Source organism: Prinia subflava, chromosome 4, assembly GCF_021018805.1.
Source record: "Prinia subflava isolate CZ2003 ecotype Zambia chromosome 4, Cam_Psub_1.2, whole genome shotgun sequence".
In the NCBI taxonomy this organism is placed as follows: domain Eukaryota; kingdom Metazoa; phylum Chordata; class Aves; order Passeriformes; family Cisticolidae; genus Prinia; species Prinia subflava.
Window position 1 is genome coordinate 51,746,927 of NC_086250.1, and position 17,776 is coordinate 51,764,702.

At 44.7% G+C, this 17,776-nt stretch overlaps 1 protein-coding gene across 1 annotated transcript; it reads right to left on the reverse strand.

Annotated features, from left to right (window-relative positions):
• Positions 1–13,340: 13,340 nt before the first annotated feature.
• FEZF1 (FEZ family zinc finger 1) lies at positions 13,341–17,449 on the reverse strand. Its single transcript, XM_063394925.1, has 4 exons — positions 14,961–17,449; positions 14,657–14,791; positions 14,259–14,391; positions 13,341–13,655 (listed from the first exon to the last, which is right to left on the reverse strand). Exons 1-4 carry the CDS (start codon positions 15,756–15,758, stop codon positions 13,363–13,365), a joined length of 1,359 nt encoding a protein of 452 aa, XP_063250995.1. The 5' UTR covers positions 15,759–17,449; the 3' UTR covers positions 13,341–13,362.
• Positions 17,450–17,776: the final 327 nt, after the last annotated feature.

Sequence of the window (17,776 nt, forward strand, 5' to 3'; positions counted from 1 at the left end):
CCTCAATGAATCTACAGTTCTATGCTATTCAAATTGCTGATTATTCACAGGCTTTCAGAGTATCTGTCTACAGCTCTCCATTGCTCTAAGTGATCTTGTCAAGATGTCATAGAATCAGTAGAAAAAAATTAACTGACCATGGCTCTTGTGCATACTAGTGCCAGAAATGTGTTCTTCAAGGGCTTAAGAATACAGAAGCTGAAGAGACGTGAAATAGAAAGAGTTAATTATGTTAATCCGTGCAGGATCTGAAGCAACTAAGTGGTCTGCAATCCAGGAAGCTGCTCATTTCTGAAGAGTGTTGGGCAAAAAGACAGATATATTGGCAGAGCAAGGGCCTCAAGTGGCAAGCTCACTGAAGCAGAGAGGGGAAAAAATGAGATAGGTTGTTTATGCCATTTGAGTCTTATTGTTTTGTCAAGAAAAGGGCCCTTCATACAAAGAGGTGTGTTGTGTGAGAGAAACAGGAACCCACAGAGGCAGCTAGTGAGTGGGTAACCCAGTTATACCTACAAAAACAAGACAGCTATTTCACTCATAAATGTGACATGGTGATGATAAAGATCACAAGAGGATGACACTCAAAAGAAATACAAAAGAAATCACTATCATAGGACAACTTCATATTAGAAAAAATAATCATTAGAAAGACATAACAAGCTATTCAGAAGAGCGGAGAGAAATACTCACTAGAACCAGTTGAATACATACTATAAACAGAAAAGTAGTACCTGCAAATAATTATGCACACACAAAATGCAACAGTATGGCACCAGATATTTCAATGTAGAAACAGAACCAAGTAGCAAAGGTAAAGACGTTTTATCAGATGTGGGTTACACCATGCAGGAAAGAAACGTATCGTTAGGGAAGCTATGTACAAAGTGATACAAAGCAAAACATTTTAAATTTGCACCCTTCAAAGACAAAGAGAAAAACAGGTCAAAAGCATTAGGAACTGTTTTGTGGTAAAGCATATGCAAATATCTAAACAGATCTAGGGGAAAAAAAGAAGACATTTAAAATAGATGTTGAAATTAAAATTATTTATCACACCAGATAGCACCAAGAACATGGTCCTGTGTCTGAGTGGACCATATTGTTGAAAAAGTCCTAGCTACTTGCTACTTCCTTAAATTTCCACCCAGTCTTCCCTTCAGCACTCCTCTGAAAAATAGGGAGTGGACTGCAGCCTTGGGTATGCTCTATACATACAGCTCAGGATTTTTTTCCGTAGTTGTGCAATACATCCAACCCTTCCACGTAAACACCACCTAAGTTGCATAAGCACAAGGGTGCACACTACCTGCCTCTATATTAATAAATAAAATATGCACTGGGCTCCTTTGCAAGCATTTAACCTAATTGGCAAGAGAAACAAACACAAAAACCCCTCGGTATTTATATTAAATTTTAATTAAATTTTCTTACTCCTCAAAAATAGAGTAGCTGCCTCCAACCTGCCCAGTGGGAATGGTCTCTGATAAATACTAATGCTTAACTGTGTTTGGGAAGTGTTTCTCTGGCCCTCATTAACCATGCCAGTGACTGGACTAACAACTGATTTTCAGAGCCCAAGAGGGTTCCCCCGGTCTGTTCAACTATTTTGGAGCTAGCCAGTATTCATGGTTCTGTACACAACGTGTACAGAGGGAAGGAGGGTCCGTGGCTCCGTGACAGTGTTATTTATGAACAGATTTCATTCTGATGCTGCGTTGAGAAGGAGAATTTCATGCTCATGTGCAGGAGTACCTGACAGAACAAGGGGCTTGGGCTGGGTAGTGAGACACAGATCTCTACAGGAATGTACAAGCTCCAGACCCAGCATCCAGAAATGGCTGTACAGCTCCAGACTTGAATGAGTATACACAAAGTACTTTTTTCCTCTACATGTGTGTGTGAGGGAGAAAGGGGGTGGGGAGTAAAAATTATCCAATTATGTAAAGGAAAATAATGAGAAAAACAAGTTTGTAATCTTGGGTTTTCCCAAAAATCTCCTGCTGAATTTCCACTGTTTACTTTCAATTACTAGCCACAGAAAACAATTGCTTAAATCTCTGCCCTTCATATTTAAATCATCAAGCAAAGGTTTAGTTCAATTGGATTTCACAGAGATGACAGAATCTGTCAGTAACTTTAACAATGAAGATTTTCTCCTGTGTCTAGTTTTACATGCCAAGTTTCTTTCTGCTTAGCTACAGTCTTAGACATGATCCATGTAATTCCAGTGCAAAAGCCTAACACAGACTGTTCCTTCAGACCTAGGGAGGGGTCTGCTTTGTATTACAGTTTTATAGCTAGAACAGGTGTTCCAGTCCTCCAGCTCACCATCATGAGGAGCATGCTCCTCTTAATTAAGAGAGTCTATCATTCAAGGATATCTTGTTATGACCCACTTTTGTCTTTAATATGGACAAATAGAAAATGATAGCATTAGGAGTCAGATTGGGATTTAAAAATCAACTCACAGTTTTGGATTCCATCTGTCTTCCTTGACAACAGGTTCCTTCACTGATGTTATGATGGGTCAGGCTCCTTCCAGGTCAGAAGGAGCCAATAACAAAATAGCTTCTCAATTCATAGATACTGAATTCTTGTGCATTTCTCTATGTCAAAGACCAGGAAATTCTCCTTGGGAAAGCAAAGAAACAAAACAAAAGGAAATTATACTCACTCCTAAGGATCACATGAGGGCTGAGCCTTGACAGTGCACACCAAAAAAAAATTTGAATACTGAGGAATCTTTCAGCAGAAAGCTGAAAGATGACCTGAGTTAGATTCCTATGGATCAACTCATGTTTCAAACACTCCCAATTACTGGATAATAATATGTACAATATGCCTCAAGAAAATTAGCAATTCCTTTACGGTGTTATTAGTGTTAATAGCTAATGAACTATAAAAGCAACAGACATTTGTGGAATCAGGATTTTTTTTACAATTGATTCATTTAATCTTAATTTGTTTCTGTTTCACTAAGAAGCTGCTACCTTATTCTGAGCTACAACTGTGACAATTAGCAGCAGTATCCCACTGTGAGTATGAGGCTGATGGCTTGGTACATCTGCAGTGGAATGACACTGCCCAGATACCTATTGAAGAGATCAGACTGCAAACCCAAAAATGATGGATTAGCTGTAAATATTTATTCAGCAGCACATTCTGAAACAGACTACATCATGGTAACATTTTATGGGTGGGAAACACTGTGTCCCTTACTTATTATACCCACAATCGTTGATGCCCATTTTAGCTCAGCTGGTCACAGCACAGTGCTAATAATGTTGAGGTTGTGGGTTCAACCACAGTATGGGACATTCATTTAAGAGCTGGATTTTGGGATCCTTGTCCAACTCCAATTATTCTGTGAATTTTATCATGGAATATAAATAGAATATTTAGATTTTTGAGAGACACTTTCATCTTTCTCTTTTTCTATCTTCAGAGTGCTTATATTTGGATTTTAACATAACATCTTCCCAAAATAATTACATACCAAAGTAGATATTTCAGCATATCCATATTAACATCTTTCAAATACCCGTGTCTCACACTGATTCAGTTGAAGTTGGTGGTAAAATGTAAGTTCCATGAAATTTCTGTCTGAACTTTTAATAAAAGCAAGTTATTTTATTAAAGGCTGCACGACAGTTTTCAGTATTATATACACTTTGAGAAGTGGATTGAAAAAATCTCTATCTAAATTGTGAAGATTTTCTGCTGCTCATTCTGGATAATTCATTTTGCAATAACACAGAATACTACGTTGTGTCACCAGATTTTTAGAAAGAGTAATAGAGTAAAACTATAAGATACTTGAGAACATCCAGATCAGTTTGGATATGGTGTTCCTGGCAACTTTGAAAGCCCTTTGGAAATGGAAAATTATTAGTTACAAACTGAGGTACCATAACCATTTTTTACTTTTTTAGATTCCTGATAACACAGGATAATTGTCTTCCAAAAATTTTTTTAACCATCTAGTTGGGCTCAAAGGAGAGAAGTGTTGGGGTTTGTTTTCATTCCATTTAATAAGATTTAAATTCCAATCTCAAGGAAAAAAAAAAAAAAAGCCAATCTTCAACACAAAAAAAAGTCCTTTCCCAACCTCCAGAAACCCTCAGTGGGATCAGTGGGATCAGCACAAAATAATTTTGCATTGCCTTTTCAGTACCACAGCTTGGCAGAAGCCTCAGTGCTTGAGATCAAGGGTCTCCAAATACAGCTCTCCATTGTGAGGGCAGCACGCAGCCAGCAAGTGCAGCTGCCACACTGAGGAGGTGTCAGATGATTTACAGTGAGTTTATCCTGGCACACGGCTGCCAGTTCATTCAGGTTCCCCAGTGCAGGGAAGAGACAGAAAAGCAGGAGTGTTTGCACTCATCACCACCAGCCCATCTCGCTCTCAGCTTCACATCTGATCCAGCCCCAGCTGTCTTGAGATCACTGTCAGACTCCTTTTGGCTTCCCGGGTGGATATAAGGGTATGGTGGCTCTCAGATATTTGAAGAAATTCATAGGCATCCAAGTGTGAAAAAGGCTCTCTTTACTTGTTGCAAATATTTCATGTATAAAGCAAGAGGCATTCCTTTTTATGCAAATTCATAAAATCCAAAATATAATACATTGAGTATGAAATATGGGGAAGTTTAGTGTTTATATTTTCTTATGCTAGCCTTCCCTGAATAAATACATTTATACTCCAGTATTGTTATTTTCAAATACTATTTTTTTGATGGAAAGATACAGGTATCCATGGAAGATACTTTTTGAAAGCAAACCAAGAACAGGTTTCCTGATTATCCCAAACAGTTGTAAAGTTTTAACAATTCAATGAAATCAAATTAATTTTAGGGTATTTCTTGAAGAGAATGGAGAAGTCTCCTATGCACTTAATTTTTTCTGTGCTGAAGAATCCAGTACTTTTCTATTCCCTCCGCTGTGCCAGCTATTAGAAATAACAACTGTTTTGACATTACCTGCAGCAGGTGCAGCCTGTCTGCCCAGGCACTTAGCTAGGCTGGAAGTCTTCACAGTAGAATAGACACAACCACGGGCTCCACAAAATGTCATTCCAGCCTTCATTGATGGGAGCTTAAGGTTTCTTAAAATCTACCAGATGCAAGCAAAAATGCCATTTGACAATGAAATCTAAAAATTGTGAGAATTCAGCTCATCCAGCAGGAAGAAGTCTTTAACCCACACATCACAAGATGGACCATCCTCAGATCCAAGGGAAAAGCTGAAAACAAGAAAGCCACACAATATTTTACATGACAGTATTTTTTATCTCTCTAAAATGAGACACTTGCAGGAATGCAAGACGGGATATCATCCCTGCTTCCAAAGCTGCTTGAGAATTGTGTATGTGCCCCACAGCACCCAGCCAGAACAGCAGCTCTGTTCCCTCTGCTTGCCTGATCCAGGAGGGCAGGGGAAGGGTCCTTTTTGCTCACTGCTCTGCCAGCCACATCTGTGTTTTCATGTCAGCTGCAAAGCAAACCAGAGGCCTGGAGAGTGCTTTCACTCAGCATATTCCATGGCCAAAGGACTGGGATGGTCTCCTACAGTGCAGGTGTTGGTGTTGTGAGTCAGCCACACAAAGCAGGGTACAGCTCCTGGCTATGTGGATAAGTAACCTTACCACCAAATTACTGTGCAAAAAGGGGTCACCATCACCATGTGCTGGGGTTTCATCTTGTTCACCCAGAAGACATCACAGAGAATGATGCTTCAGCAACTGGATAGTTTCAGGAGGCTGCTAGAACTGCAGACTGTCTACACTAAAAGTAGTATCTAACATGGTAGGGAATGAATCTCTTTTTCATGCTGTTAGAGGCACCTATGTCTCTCCATTGATGGTATAGAAAATGCAGACATTTATGTTCATTTACTTGCTATTAAGATGCCCAAAATTATAAGCATTGCCCAAGGTAGACAGACTGGTTTGACTAATATCTTGAGCAAGATTTTTCTGAATTGAACTTTGCTAACAAGAAAAGAAAATCTGGAAAACAAAATTATTCATAATCTAATTATTCCATGTGGCATGAGGCAGCCACTTGATAATAAAAGGGGGTGAGGGGATAACTATATGTAAACCTTGGATAAGACAGAGAGACACTTTTCAAGTTGATGTTGCATGCTTCTTTGGAAATGAAAACAAAAAAGCCAAAGAGATCTGTAAAAGAAACACATGGCTTGTACAAAGAACATGACCAAAACAAACAAACAAACAAAAAAAAACTGGCTGAGAAAGCAGGAATGCTGATTAGCAAATAATCTCATGATTCTAGAAATTATCTTCATTTGTGCACTATGGTGGAGCCAAGATCTTTCAAAAATATTGCAGCTCCATTCTGAGTAACCAACAGTCCTTTTCTGACACTTAAATCCCAGAATCGGGAATATCAAAAACCTGGGGACTGGGAAGGGCTCCTGAGATGTTTGACATCCACATTAAATCAAGTTAAATTAAATTATTTATACCCACCTATGAGTTGCTTAAGCATAATAAGATAATTTTCAATTAAGCCACTTCTAAAAAGGCATTTCTCTTGCAGACTAGATAGTGAACATCTGTCACAGAACCAATCACTTGCTGCAGATGTGGGACTCCATCCAATGTCCAACTTCCTCCCTAATCTTAGGACTTTTTGACATTTATGCAAAGAGCAGCAGTCCAAGGAAAGCAGGGATAGATACTGTGATTTAATAATACAGGACAGGTGCTCCTGAAGTGCTTGAAAGTGCATGGAAAAGAAGGGGCATTTGAATGTTAGCACAACTCCCCAGACAAGAGTCCAACCCAGCAGCCTCTTGCTTGCCCTTAAGCTGGTTATTTCTGGTTTGAAGAAAATTCCTCCAAAGAGAGCAAGATTTTATATTAACGTTTTGTCAACATCTGCTTGTAAACTTCTACAGCAATATGGAAACAGTGATTTGTCAAATTTCAAAAAAAATTTATTTAAAAAAAATCTTATGAAGTAACACCCTCTAAAATTAATATATAGAGAGATGTAAGTTAAGTTTAGTAGATGCAACTTGGCTGTGTTCTACTCCTTTACTTGCACAAATTAAAAGTCAGTCTGCAGTGCAATAACATTCAGCATCAGGCAGGATTTAGAACAATTGCTGATTGCTTTTTCAAGAAATGTGAGTTTTGCACTATGAGGACTCTACTGTCTGTCTTGTGGCAGTTTTGTTTCAGGGTAACTCAGTCTGTGCTCTAGTTACAATCCTTACATGTTTTACTATTTTCACAAAGAAAATGTAACTGTACACTGCATTTCTAAAGGTATGTGAGAAGCAGCACACTCCACAAGAACAGAAGAAACACTGTTTGTAGGGAAGGGTGTCTCTGCTTCTTAGAACATGCAGATCAAAACCATCCATGACTTAATTATATGAAATCATAATAATTACACGTTGCCCACAAAAGTAATTATGAATTTGTTTTGGTCTTTAACTTAAAGTTCTAGACAGTGTTACTGCATCTTTTTAAACTGGATAAATTTGAAATATATGCCATGAATTTGAAAATGTCATCTAAATTAAATTTGCTGTCTCTCTTGCACTGCTTCATGCAATGCAGTAGCATTTCTGGACATAAGCAACCATTGGCCCTCAGCTTTTATTCAGTATTCAGTTAAAGCAGCCAAAAGTGGTTTTAAAAAACATATTCTTGTTTATGACATGGAGGTTAATGTATTTGCTGGCAAAAAAAAGAACAAATATGTGATTCCTGCATTCCTCATTTTAAGAGGAAATATATTGTTCCTTTTAAAATATACTAGGTCAAAAAATAAGAATTCCACTTCTTTCTTATTTTCTGGTAAACACAGGAAAAAACCACAATTTATTGAGGTGTTTCTTATATAAAGCTAAATATTTTTCCAAATATATTGTGGTTCAGATTTTGTTTAACTTCTTCAGCAGACAATGCTTTAAAAAATTTTTACAGATGCTTGCTCAGAAAAAACCCCAATCACCTGAACTTATTTATCGTCCAAGAGTTTTTCATTATTTTTGTTTCGAAAGAAAGTTCTTGTTCAAGGTTATTTTCATAAAATCTGAGTTAGGCAAGGTTTTTTAAGTGGAGGTATACACTCTTTAGAGGTTTCATGGTAATATCAAGAGGTTAACAGGTGGTTTAGAAATATTTTGAGGTTTCTTTTTGTGCCATGTGTTGTATTTAATCCCTATAAGCTAAAGTACTGTGAATCTAAGTTTCTCTTTCATGTTGTGTCAGTCTGCAACTAAATCTTACAGTTCCATCCCTGAAAATAAAAACTTACCTGTACTGTTGCAGACAAGTTGCTCAGGCTTACATTTGCAAAGTATTGCTCTTCCATTTTCCTCACGAAATAAAACTTACTATGTATTAATTTGTCACAGGATTATGAAAAAAAATCAGAAAAGCAACTTCTGTATGACTTGGAATTCATTGTTAACTGAGGATGATTTTTTAGAATTCACATAATAATGGTGGTGAAATATTAGCCATCTGAAATACAAAAAGGGAGGAGGGTTTTTTGTATTTCCATGGGCATGGTTATTGGATTTAATACCATGCCTAATCAAATAGGCAAGGATTGGCTACAACAGAGTGACTGAGCAGTGGAGCCATTAAATAATTTCCATGGAAGCTTCAAAGAAGGACAAAAGATGGACACAGCTTGTACTTCATAATACAATGAAGTTTTAAGAGAAGTTTTGTATTGTTTTAGGAGTTGCAGATTACTGAAGCAAAAGGACTTTCTGCAAACTCACAGGACTAAGGGTGATTCCATCCATTTTTGCAGGGGTGCAGCGTGCTGTGCAGCCCTGAGTGGTCATCCAAAAGTCATCCAGCCTGAAGCCTTGGGCCAGGAAGAGAAGGGGGACCCAGCATGGACTGGAGCTGGAGCTACCACTGTTTTTGTGGAAGATACAGGAGTTACTACTAAATAGTTACAATTGCCAGCAGGGTACAACACAATTCTCCCTCCATAAGGATGGTACCTGAGCAAAACCATAGCTAAAAAGAGAGTGGGTGGAAAGATTTAAATAATTAAAGAGTTATAACTATTTGGTATTAGCATGTCAAAATCCCAGGAGCAAATTAGGTCCCTTTTTTGTTTTCCAGTCTCCAAAGAACAAAATGATGACTGTCCTATTCTAAGTATGGCAGAAGAGGTGCAGAGTTAGGAGTGTTTTCTAATTGCTAGTTGTCAAGCACTGTCTAAATAAACTGTCCTGGTACTAAGCTGTGACCAGCATGCCTTCATTTGAGATGGCTCTGGATGAATTGGTTGAATTTTGTTTAATCTTGCCATTTTCACCACTGTATTTGTAAAGACTGGAGTAAAAAGTGATTAAAAATCATAAAAGTTATTTTTTAAAATGCTTCCTTGGCTAAATACTGTCCAGAATTCATTTTGGGTACTTTGAGATATGCTGGATTTCTATATAACTTCCTATGAAGCAGAGAATGATTTTGGAAGCTATTAAAAAGCTATGGATTTAGTTTTTATTTTGGCATACATGGGGGTTTTTTTAAAAAAAAAAAAAAAAACAAAAATACACAGTCTCACTCCCCTAACCCCCACCCCCAACAATAAAAACCCACAAACATTATTACTAATAACGTCATCCTTTTTTTTTTTCCTTTTTTCTTGGGAGGGGTGGGGGGAGGATTTTTTGCTTTTGTTGGGAAGTGTCTGATCATGAATAAAGCACAGGCAAAACAAAGTCAAACATTTCAGCTTCAGAAGGAACTTTGATGCTGTGAGAAGATCCTGCTGTGCTGTGCTTTATTTCTACAGCAATACACAACAGCTTTGGTAATTCTGGTAGCTCTTTCAGATACATGACACTGTCAGTATTGGCACATGTTAACAAAACTGTAGCACCTGACAAGCACAGAAGAAAGTCAGTCCCATCTGAGAAATCCTGGGTGGGGATGAGGGTAGAGGGCAACAGCTCCTCCTTCACAAGGGCTCTCTGCTCCAGGGTCCCACAGGCACCAGACCTGCCTGCCTTTTATTCAGCACTGAAGTGAAGCTGTTGTGGTTGGTGGGCTAAACTCTTGTCAGGATGCTAATGTTCAGCTCTGCAGCTCTAGATTTTAGCAGATCCAGACACACCAAGGCTCTTCTCTCAGCATCCTTGAGGGACCAGTAGAATGAGGCTGCCCAGTTGTCACACAGAATACAGATCAAATGGCAATGATGCTGATTGGCACACAGAAATGAGAATGTATAACCTTTCCTTTAGGTACAGATGGCTCCATTTCTCCTATCAAAGTTATTCACATTTTAAAAAAATTAAAATGTCTGTAGTAAGGAGAGCTGTTAATAGTTCTACACTTCAGATATACATAAAATTATAGTTTTTTGTCTCTCATGATGATTTCACCAGCTTTGAATTGCCTCTGACCATTAACTAGAAATTCACTTGACCTGAGATTAATCTTGAAAGAAAGGAAATGAAAGGTAATTCTGTGCAGGCCTTCCAAGACATGAATTAATACCAGTCTTTGACACAAACATGGCTTTATACAGGAAAATAACAAATGAGCTATCCTCATCTCCCTGTGAAGTCCCACATTGGTAGTATTTACTCTGATGTCTGGGAAGAGAAATGCTTATCTATGCTCATCACTGGCTTTCTCTGCTTCACCTTGGAATAAAGCTAGGGTGCCTCATTTCCACTCCATATCAAAACATGGTCACCCCTGCATGTGTGTTCCTTAGAGAAATATTGTTCTTCATCAGGAAGACATAAAAGAATCCACATTATGCAGCGACTGCAGATCTTTTACAGGAGAAAAGGCAAAAAACCCCCCAGTTATAGTTTATAAATGTGTAAATGGTCTGTCAATCAGCACTGGAAATTCTCTCTCCTCTACCCATAAAAAAGGAGAAATTACAGCTTCTGCATGGGGAGGACTGAGCCCTCATTTTTCCCAGCACTTAGAAAACAATCTGAAGAAACAAAATGGAGCACAGACATCTGTGTAACCAGTGTACATAATCTCCAGTAGTATCTTAAGGCCTCATGTATGTGCTTGATTTAAAGCTGATATGTATTCATCACAAAATGGCCAGATTATATTGTCCTTTTGTTTTACCATATATTTACATTCACATCCCTGTGTCATGATACGAAATACTTCTAGGACTAATCCAGTATTTGTACAGTGCTTGAATAGTTTCAAACTGGTTTAAATAGTTGAAAAATTAAGATATTTAGCGAGGCCAAGTATAGCTTCAGTACCTTGTACTATCATACTTGCTCAGCAGTAAGAAAAGCAAGTTGGACTTAAGTTTAAAAAAGAAAACAAGCTGGGCTTCTGCTTTGAAATATTTCCTTCAGCAGAGCCTCAGAGGAGTGGCACACCTGCATCAAAGCCGTGGGAGCTTTTGGACTCCTTACCTTTCGGTACATGTTGCAAAAGTTTTCCTTTTAAATAGCAGCACGCTGCAGCCACCTGATTTGGGAGAAATTAATCTGTGTGGAAGCCAGAATGACTCTCTTCTAGTCCCAGGATCCGAGCAGAGCTGAAGAGAAGTGTCCATAGGCAAGATCCTCAAAGGACACCTGCTCTGTCACCACAGCTCTACAGGAGCGTCTCCTCCCTGCCCCGCTTCATCCCCACTTCTAGTTTACCCGGGGTCATTTGAAGGGTGCCTCACCTCCCCTTATTCCTGCCCCTGCTTCCCCAGCCCCCTAGAAAAAGCAGGGAGCAGCTCCGGGTTTCCGCAAGGTCTCCGAAGGGGAGAGGCGCAGGGGCGGCCCCCGCCGCGGCACAGCCAGCGTGGTCCAGCGGCTGCACGGCGGAGCCTCCTGCATATCCTCGGCCGCTTCTCCTCTGCAGCAGCGGAAAAGCGGCGCCCCGAGGGGCCGGGGTGCCGCAGGCTCTGCCCGAGCTGTGGATCTGACCTGTTGCTCTGCTTTTTACACGCAGAGCCGCCTGCTCGGGAGATTGCCACGGCAATCCGACACGTGTGAGAGGAGAGATGCGCTTCCCTTCTTTCGCTTTCTAAGGCGCACGGCGGTGACCAGAGCCGCCGGCCCCAGCCCCAGCCCCAGCCCTGACCTGCTGGTTGCAAGCACCCCCGGGGGTCCCGGGAGCGCCGCCTGCCAGGCGATGTCCCTCTCTGGGGTGGAACGCGTTAGCTGCGATTGGAACCATGGCGCCTCGCTTCTCTCCAAAAGCCAAAACCCTGCGAGGGCTCCAGGTGCACAGGATGAGACCTGGAGCGTCACACCAGCCCTTCTTGCAGGGCTCACCCTGCGGCAGACGCTCCTGCCAGGTCCCCGAGCGGGGCGTGGTGCCCCAGCGCCCGCGGGACCCCTCCGCTTCCCCCCGGACTGCCCCGCGGGGCCCAGCCCCGAGCGAGGCACGGCCCGGCCCTGTCCGAGAGGAGCCCCCGAGCCTGAAGGGGGGCTGTGGGCACATCCTGGAGAGAGCAGGGGGAGGGGAGCGGGCCCACCTGCCCTTCCCGGGGGATGGCACCCATCTTCCGTGCCTGGTTCGGTCACCCCGGGAGCGGTGTAACCCCAGAACCCCCTCCCGCCGTCCCACCGACGGGCGGGCTTTGCTTTCAAGGCTCAGCTTGGCAAAGTCTGCTGAGCGGCTAATAACATAACAACCCTGCTTTGATCAATTCGAACTAATTACCCCTCTTAATTAAAGTCTTTAGCGGTTGTTTCAGTGTTTTGGCAAGGGCGAGGAGAGCTTTGCCGTGCGGCAGCGCCAACGCCGCGCTCCCCGCCCGCCCGTCCGCGCCGCAGCCCCCGCGGCCTCAGTCACTCCTTGGCAAAGGTTTATTTCCATTATTTCCATCAGGGCAAGGAATTCTTTTTTTTTTTTTTTTTTTCTCCACGTGCAAGAATCAATGCGAAATTCAAATCCGTACATAGAGAACATTTGTGTCCATATAGATACGATATTCAGGGGGAGGGGGAGAGAAGAAAACCAAGAAGGGTGGGATAACCAGCAGACAGCGGAGGCAGGGCAGGATCAACACAAGGGGAACATATATACATCGAAATAATTAAGGTGGTGCAGCATTCCCGGCTCGGGTAATACAGATTCTCAAATAAATACAGCAGAAATTGGCTTGGCGCTTTTTTGTTTTTTGTTTTTGGTTATTTTTCTTTTTTTGATGTTGTTGTTTTTGTTTTTAAACATCTCCACCTGAGATGCAACGACAACAACAAAAAAAAAATTAGTTTGTAAAGAACAAAGGAAAAATTTTAAAAATCGGAAACAACCAGTCCCATTAACGTTAGTGGCGATATAGAGCATAATACACAAAACCGCTTAACAGGTGCATGCAAAGAGGCGGCGGGGCTCGCAGCGGCGGCCGCCCCTCACGGCTGGAGCGGCGGGCCCTGCAGCAGCGCCGCGGGCGGGTCGGGCCCCCCCAGCTCGGCGGGCGGCCGGGGCAGTCCCAGGGCGCTGTCATGCAGCTTACGGACGTGCTTCTTGAGGTCAAAGTTCCTGCAGAAGCCTTTGCCGCAGGTGGGGCAGGTGAAGGGCTTCTTGTCGTTGTGGGTGTGCATGTGGAAGGTCAGATTGTACACCTGGTGAAAAGCCTTGTTGCAGATATTGCACTTGAACTGCTTCTCCCCGCTGTGAGTCAGCTTGTGGTTTTTGTAATTGCCTGGGAATGAGACAAGAAAGGGAAATGGACCTGGATTTGAAAGACAGACACTGAAAAGACGAGAAAAATACAAAAAAACCCACCCAAACTCTGTCCCATCACCAGAATTCGGATTTAGGATGAAACGACCGCAGACCTCCTGCTTTCCCTCCATCCTCCCCGCGGCTGTTACATTTAACAGAAGACAAGGGAAGGATCGAATAAACCAAAATCATTACAGTTGCAGAAATAAAACCTCTGGCCTTAGACTTCACAGCAACGCGGGAAGAAAAAGTAGCTAAATTCTTGTATTTGGAGGGGGAAATAAGAGGCGAATTCGTTTGCCGACCCGAGCTGGCAGCTGCATGTGGCGCCAAGGGGAGAACAGGCGCTTCCAGCGGAACGACTGCCCCGCCCTTCCCCCGGACAGAGACTTCTACCCCGCTCCGTGGGGCAGAACATGTGTGGGGGCTAGCCAAACTTAAAATTAAGCTAAATATCTAATAGTAAAACTTGAACAGAAAATTAACTCCCCACCACCTTCCCTGCCTAAAATTGTCCCGACACTTGACCCGGCTTGGGGAGGGGGAAGCTGGGGTAGAGAAAGGAGCTGGAGACTGGTACCTTTCTGGTGAAATCCTTTGCCACAAAATTCACAGACAAATGGTTTATAGCCGGCGTGTATTCGCGTGTGCGTGTTCAGGGTCGAGCTCCGGTTGAAAGCTTTGCCGCACTGGTTGCACTTGTGTGGCTTTTCCTGGAGGGAAACAAGCACCGAGTCACGCCTTGTTGGCTGTCTTGCGGGGTCTGTGTTCTGTTTAGCGGGGTTTAGGAGCTGATTTGCGGAGCTGTGTGTGTTTAAGTGACGGCTCGCAGATGCCGGCGCGGGGCTCCCCGCCGTACCTACCGCGCTCGGGGCAAGCGAGCCCTCCCCGCGGCTGCGGGCTGGCCGCCCCCCGCGCCGAGCTCCCGGAAAACGGGAGCGTCTTGGGCACAGAGGAAGGGACAGAGGACGGGCTCACCTGCGTGTGGATGATCTTGTGCCGGCAGAGCGTGCTCGCCTGTCTGAAGCCCTTCCCGCAAACTTTGCAAACAAAGGGTCTGGCTCCCGTGTGCACCGGCATATGGCGCGTTAAGTTATAATGTGCATTAAACACCTTGAAAGAGAAAGCAGACAATAAAATCAAATAAAATTGCGATTAGAAGGCGAGAGTGCCGAGAGGGAGCCGTCGTTTAAAAATCAAGCAAGCAAGCGACAGACAGCCGGCCGACAGACGGATGGGGACAGGAGGCTAGGGAAGGGAGGCGGGCTACGGCGCTACTTGCCTTTCCACAAACTTCACACGTGAAAACTTTGGGCTTGCTGCTCGGGGAGCCGCGGCTGAACTCCGACGTCTTATAGGCGATTTTTTCCGAGAGGATCTGAGCACTTTCTTTCATGTAGTGCTGCAACTGAGCCTGCGATAAGTCCTTGAAGGCCACCCCCGCCGGGTACTTGTCCACGGTCGGCAGCACCAGCTTGTTCCGCTCCGCCAGGTAAGCCTTGGGCTGCGGCTGCAAGGGAGAGCTGAGGAAATAAGAAGCCACCGGGTGGATGTTGACACTGGAGGACGGGTGACAGGGGCTGTCGCCTCGGTTGAAATAGCACAGGGCTCCCATGGCGTGGAAGGAGGAGTGATTGACCACTCGGGGTCTTACCAGTTTGTACTGCTGCAAGGGCAGGGCATCGCGGGGGAAATCTCCTTTCAAGCTCAGGGCACAGTTCAAGAGATCGCCGCAGCTAAAGGAGGGCGAGGAAGAGGAGTCTAAGTGAGCCTTCCTGGGTTCCGCTCCGGCCACCGCCGCTTTGGGCAGAGTGTCGTATGCCACCGGGACAAAGGGGATCATGCAGGGGATGGAGGAGTTGAGGTGCAGCGGATGCTTAGGGTCGCCTTTGGCCACGGAGCCATGGAGGAGCTGCGGGACGGGGATGGAGCGGGGCTCTGGAGTCCGCGCCATGATGCGCTCAATGGAGAAGGCGAGTGGCTTGGGAGTGCTGATCATGTTGCTCCTGGCAGACAGGCTTTCTCTGGACGGAGGAGTCGCTAGGATTTTGGTCGCTGTGTGGTTGCCACTATTGTCCATGGCTGAATTGCATTTGTTCTCCCGGTTTGAGCCGCTCTGGTAGACGCCTCTTTTTTTTTTTTTTTTTCCTTTTCTCCCCTCTCTCTCTCTCTCTTTCACTTTCTCTGCCCCTTTTCTTGTTACTGATCTGCGAGGAGGGAGATCAGCGTCTCCGCCGCCACCATCGCCACAGCCTCCGCCGGCGGAACCAGCCGTCTCAGTCCAGTGGACTCATGCCAGCCCATCACAGTTTACTTTGGCGCACCAATGACTCGGGACAATCGCTACTTATTTCTATCAATAGAAAGTGTTGTGTCAATAACGCAGCCAAGATCTCGCCAATCGTTAACTTCCAAGAGGAGAAGGTAAACTAGATAATTGCTCAATTCGCTTCCAACAGTCAACAGGAAAAGTTTTTCCCCCCCAGCAAGCGACTACTTTTCATTGGCGCCCGCGCCTCCCCCGCCCAGGGAAGGAGGTGGCCCTCCCTCCTTCTCTCCTCTCTCCCCTCTGCCTCCCTCCCTCTCTCTTTTTATTATTATTATTTGCAATCTGCTTAACCAGGCTTTAGAGGCCAAGCAAATCCGAGATCAATTTTCTTGTTTGGCTTTAAATGACATCATCTAAAATCATTGTCCAAGTGCTAAATGGGGATGTGAAACCCAATTCAAGGGCAAGCGCCAGGGTGTTTGTCAAACAAGGTGCTGCAGAAGAAGCGGCTGGAGGGGAAGCTGTTTGTTTCCTTGCCACTTTCCAGCCCGAGCTCTCTTTGTGCGTGCGTACGTTTGTGTGTCTGAGGGAGGGAGGGAAATGGCTGCTCTGCTCCTGGGACTGCTCCTGGGACTGCTCACTGCTTTAAAGAACAAGGTCAGGTGGCGGTGAGCTTTTGGAAAACACAGTAGACAAATAAGCGGGGGACTTGCAACAAGCAGGCGGCGAGACCAGCACGTGGGGATGCAGGAACCTCCCGGGCCAAATGGAGCGAGGGCTTGGGAGCAAAAGGATGATTCAAAACCTGGGGCAGGGGAAGAGAAGAAAAAGGAGGTAGGAAGAAGGAGTGCCTTTTGAATCTGAAGCATTATTTATATATTTATATATTTTTGTATACATATACATATGTAGCCGGCATATACACTAAATATAGCTTCTGTGTCATTATAGAACACACACACTGCACAAATACCGAAAACTCAGGGTTGGCACACATACGTATAGAAATAGACGCTGTTTATATATGCACCTAAACAGATGCAATCGCCGTGTATTTAACAGAAGCTTGACGGCCCTGCTCGGGCAGCGCCAGCGGGTGCTCGTCCTTTCAGCGAAGCGGGGCTGGTCGGGGAGATGAGAGGGGCAGCAGCGGCTACAGGACTTTCTGTGTTCCCGCCCACCCCACCATCCGACAGTTCGGGCTCAGGACAAGGTCCCGTTCCTCCCGTCGGCCTGGGCTTCCCTCGGCTGGTGACTGAGAGGCCGCTACCGAAATAATACCCAGAGAAGCCAAAGGTCCCTCCGTCCCTGCCACCCGCGGGAGCGAGCTGCCAGGCCGCGTCCCCCGGCGGAGGGACCCGTGCAGCAGCCTCCGTTCCAGAGGTCCAGCACTGCCCTTCTCCCAGGCACGGGGAGAGAGGCAGCAGGTCTCGGGTTGAGAATAGAGAGAAGCCTCCAGCGAGGCAGGGAGCCCGGCCGCCACTGCTCGGGTGCCAGCCCGGGAGCGGGCAAATGGCAGTGCCTCCCCTCGGAGCCGCCCGCCCGGGACAACCATCGTGCGAGGAAGTGAGAGCAGCGAGGAAGGGCTGGGGGCCCAGGGAGAGAGAGACGGAGAGATGGGAGATGGAAGGAGGGATGGAGGGACGCATCCTTGGCCCGGGGATGTGACCTGGCCCAATGCGGTCTCAAGCCACGGCGGCTCCTTTTGAGGGGAGCAAGGCAGCGGCTGCTCCACGACGGTCCCTCCGCGGCAGAGAGCTCCATGCGAGCAACGGGGAGGTGCGGGGCACGGAGGAAGAGAATGTCCTGCGGCCCCAGGACGGACGTCG

Excerpts from the sequence above, each read along its gene's own strand:
- FEZF1 (XM_063394925.1), bottom strand. The coding sequence starts at position 15,758 with ATGGACAATAGTGGCAACCACACAGCGACCAAAATCCTAGCGACTCCT. Across the intron at positions 14,392-14,656 it reads ACAAGATCATCCACACGCAG|GAAAAGCCACACAAGTGCAA; the intron begins GTGAGCCCGTCC and ends GTTTCCCTCCAG. Across the intron at positions 13,656-14,258 it reads CAAAGGATTTCACCAGAAAG|GCAATTACAAAAACCACAAG; the intron begins GTACCAGTCTCC and ends TCTCATTCCCAG.